This window comes from Octopus bimaculoides, chromosome 5 (assembly GCF_001194135.2).
Source record: "Octopus bimaculoides isolate UCB-OBI-ISO-001 chromosome 5, ASM119413v2, whole genome shotgun sequence".
NCBI classification, from domain to species: Eukaryota; Metazoa; Mollusca; class Cephalopoda; order Octopoda; family Octopodidae; genus Octopus; species Octopus bimaculoides.
The window spans coordinates 125,134,907-125,138,798 of NC_068985.1; the positions used below are offsets into that span (position 1 = coordinate 125,134,907).

Below are 3,892 nucleotides of genomic sequence, written 5' to 3' on the forward strand. Positions count from 1 at the left end.
GTCCCATTATATTTTTATTATTAAATATTATTAGGAATTGCTAATAATAAAAATTGCTAAAATATTTTGTGTGTGCTGTATCAGCTATTTATTGGACATAAATTTTGACAGTAAAATCTTATGTGGACTCCCTCCCCACCTATCCCTCGAGGGTCATGGTGAACCTGGTTGAGAACCATTGAAGTATTGAACATGGCAATTCACCAGCCTCTCCCACCTTTCATTCTTCACTGCCTCTCCCGGGCAGCCTCTTTCACCACTTTAAAAGACGCTGACCTAGGTGAGAGTCAAAGTGTCCCACAAACCGTTAATTATCTTACCTATGGAGAGCGATCGTGTCCGGCCTGTAAGGCGGTCGGATTGAGAGAAAAGAACACAAACAGAGAACCACAACAAAACAAGTTTACAAAATGGAATGTAAAAAAATAATGATGTGAGCGTGTTAGCATGATGCTGGGAAAGCTAAAGAAAAAATAAAACAAAATACTCAAGAGGCGGGAAGGAGAAGGAGAGAGAGAGAGAGAGAGAGAGAGAGAGAGAGATGAAACAAACAAACGAAAAGAGAAACCACTATATATATAAAATATATAAAGATAAGAAAGATTTGCGTGCAGGAATGGAAGCCTTGTTATTGTAGTACGAGAAAATTAATACAAATAAATAAATAAATAAATAATTAAATAAATAAATAAAAGGACAGAAAGGAATAAGGTAACTGTAGTTCTTTACCTGTGGTAGATAAAACACTTCCGGTCGAGGGTAACCGAACCAGATATTTTTGGCCGCAAACTCCGACTTGAAAAAATTTCTCATTTTGTGTGTCGTTTTCTATATGTTTCCTTACTTGATATTGTTGTTAGTGTTGTCTTAGTTGTTGTTGATACAATTTGATAGCTTTTAGTTATATTTTTGTTGGTGCTTTTTTGTTGCGCTTCTGGATATATATATATATATATATTTCTTTTTATTCTTTTACTTGTTTCAGTCATTGGACTGCGCGAACGTGCTGCTGGTCTTAGCTCCGTGAACTGCTTATTAGCCGATAAAATCGATCCTAATCCTTATTTAGTTTTTTAAAGTCTGCGAGGTACTTATTCCCTCGGAATACGTTATTTTTACGTATCGTTGTTATATTTTGTCTGTCATGTGTATGCTGCATGAGTTTAAATATCGGTTTGTGTGTCCTCCTTCGGATCTTGTCTTTATATATTATATAAGCAAAATCTTCGTTTAACACAGTATCACTTAATTTTCTTTTATGATAAACACGGCTTGTCAAATAATCGTTTTAGAAATATCTCCACCGCAAACCGCAACTAAGTATTTTTTTTCACAAAAAGATATTTATTTTATAGTCTGCACATGTAAACACAGTTTCACACACGCATAAACAGGTACGCAAACACATGCAAACCGACTTAGATATGTATAAAAAGATATCTATCTATCTATCTATCTATCTATCTATCTATCTATCTATCTAAGCCAAATTGCGTGTATGTGTGTAGATGTATGGGTTTATATAGTAGCTATAAAGTTAATGTGTCTATATCTTTATCACGAATTACATGCATGTTTACACATATAGATATATAAACCTTTATATATACATATTGATTTATCGATAGATGGACTGATAGATAGATAGATAGATATATAGAAAAATAGATAGATAGATAGATAAACAGACAGACAGATAGATATGCTTATAGCTTTTATAATGATATGGTAGGTATCCGATATTATTGTTTCTGTGAAATATCACACGTAGAGTTTGTATTCCACGTTTTCGGAGGTGTTTTCTTTTCTTTTTTTTGTGTATATATTTTTTTTAGACTTTGTTGTTGCTGTTGTTAATGGTTGTTTTCCAATGTAAAGGTTTCACCGTGTGATAAAGAGGAAAAAAATTGGTGTGGCTTTTAACCGGACTCACATCAAACTGATGCAGAAATACGGGAAACAATATTAAAGGACGCACACACGCACGCATGCACACAGCATACATACGTACACTATGCTAGCACAGACACACCCATCTCTCAATCGTCCCGCACATAGACATATGCACACGCGCACACGCACGCATACAGGCACATATAGATAGATATACGCACAATAATAACAATAACAATGTTTTTCCCCCCTCCTTCCACTACCACCATCATCACCCAGCGATGTATGTGTCTGAAAGTAGAGGTGGCAGGAGACGGACAGTGAGGGAAAGACACAGGAAGGGGGTGTGACTTAAAAGGGGGAGTGACTGATGATGTTACGAGTGTTTGTGTGTGTGTGTATATACATATATATATATATATATATATACATATTTGTCTGCGTGTGTGTGTGTGTCTGTGTGTGTGTATCTGTGTGTTAATATATAGTTATAGAGTTATGAGTGTTTTCGGTGGTGTTGATACTAGAGGGGGGGAGAATGAGGACTTGTGAGTGGGTGCGTGAGAGAAAGAGAAAGAGAAAGAGAAAGAATGATAGATATGAAGAGAAATAAGGAAGAGAGAGGGAGAATAAGAAAAAGAGAGGAGGAGATGAGAGAGAAAGAGAGAGAGAATGAGAAGGAGAGGGATATGTAGAAGGGGATAGAGGTGAAATAAGGGCAGAACCGCGAATTTGTTTCTATACGTGGATTTGTATGGGTCCGTGTGTCCTTCTGAACTTGTGCGTGTGTGTGTGTGTGTGTGTGTGTGCTCATATATGAAAGCACCCGTGTATATACGTGAGTGTATGTTTAAGTTCCTTTGTTTCCTGATAAATCTGTTTACCACCGATTTTTTTTATCTACATGTGCGTGCGTGCGTGTGTGTTTTACATGTATGTATGTATGTATGTATGTATATATGTATGTATGTATATATGTATGTATGTATGTATATGTGTATGTATGTATGGATGTATGTATGTATGTATGTATGTATATATGTATGTATGTATGTATGTATTATCTATCTATCTATCTATCTATCTATCTATCTATCTATCTATCTATCTATCTAATCTATCTAATATGCGTGACTGCGTCTGTGCTATGTCTTCGTACGTCTCTTAATGTATGTATATACACCTGTGAGTTTTCATTCATGTGCATACGTGTGCGTGTGCATATATATACACGCACGCACACACACACGTACACAAACACACACATTTATGCATACATATATTATATGCATATATTTAAATATATTTCCATATGCATATATATACATTTAAATATATACACACATATATAATTATACTTATAAATTTTAGGTTGAACAACGAAGCCCTGCTTATAGTTTAGACACGGTGTTTTAGGCTCTTTGTTTAAAATTTCCTTTCGACCGACCAAAATAGCCCCTAATTATAAGTTTCTCTACACTCGTTTACATCATTTTACCCTAAATATTTTCCACATTTTTATATTACAAATATTTCTTATTATATTGTATATTTGATTGCTTATTTACTTGTTTGATTAATTCTTTTATTAATTCTTTTATTCTTTTATTCTTACAGACTTTTGTTGTGACAACCGTTGTTATTGTCAACCTTGTTGATTACCACCGAACACATCGTACTTACGCACAAACACATCATAATATACATGCATACATACATGCACACACACACACGCAAGCACATTCATATGTATATGCGACTGATATTAATAAACACGTATTTTACTTGGTCCCTTAATGGTTGTGGTAATTTTTCCGAAGTGGTCTTCGCAAAACCTGCTGAAAGAAAAAAAATATACATGCGCACACATGTATATGACTCGGTAGATATAAATAAATAAATAAATGCACCCTTTCAAAGGCTAGCCAGGCTCATGGGCCCGGTTTCCCGGTTTCTATGGCGTATGTGTTACCCAGCTGGACGAGACGCCAGTCCATCG

General features: G+C 35.2%; 1 protein-coding gene across 1 annotated transcript in view; it reads right to left on the bottom strand.

Moving 5' to 3' along the window:
- Positions 1 to 2,072, bottom strand: part of LOC106879580 (protein rolling stone) — a 54,862-nt gene extending 52,790 nt beyond the window's left edge. The window contains exon 1 of the mRNA XM_014929215.2: positions 730 to 2,072. Within this exon, the coding sequence (XP_014784701.1) occupies positions 730 to 813 (84 nt within the window). The 5' untranslated portion in view covers positions 814 to 2,072. The remainder of the gene's footprint in view (positions 1 to 729) is intronic.
- Between the last annotated feature and the right edge of the window lie 1,820 nt (positions 2,073 to 3,892).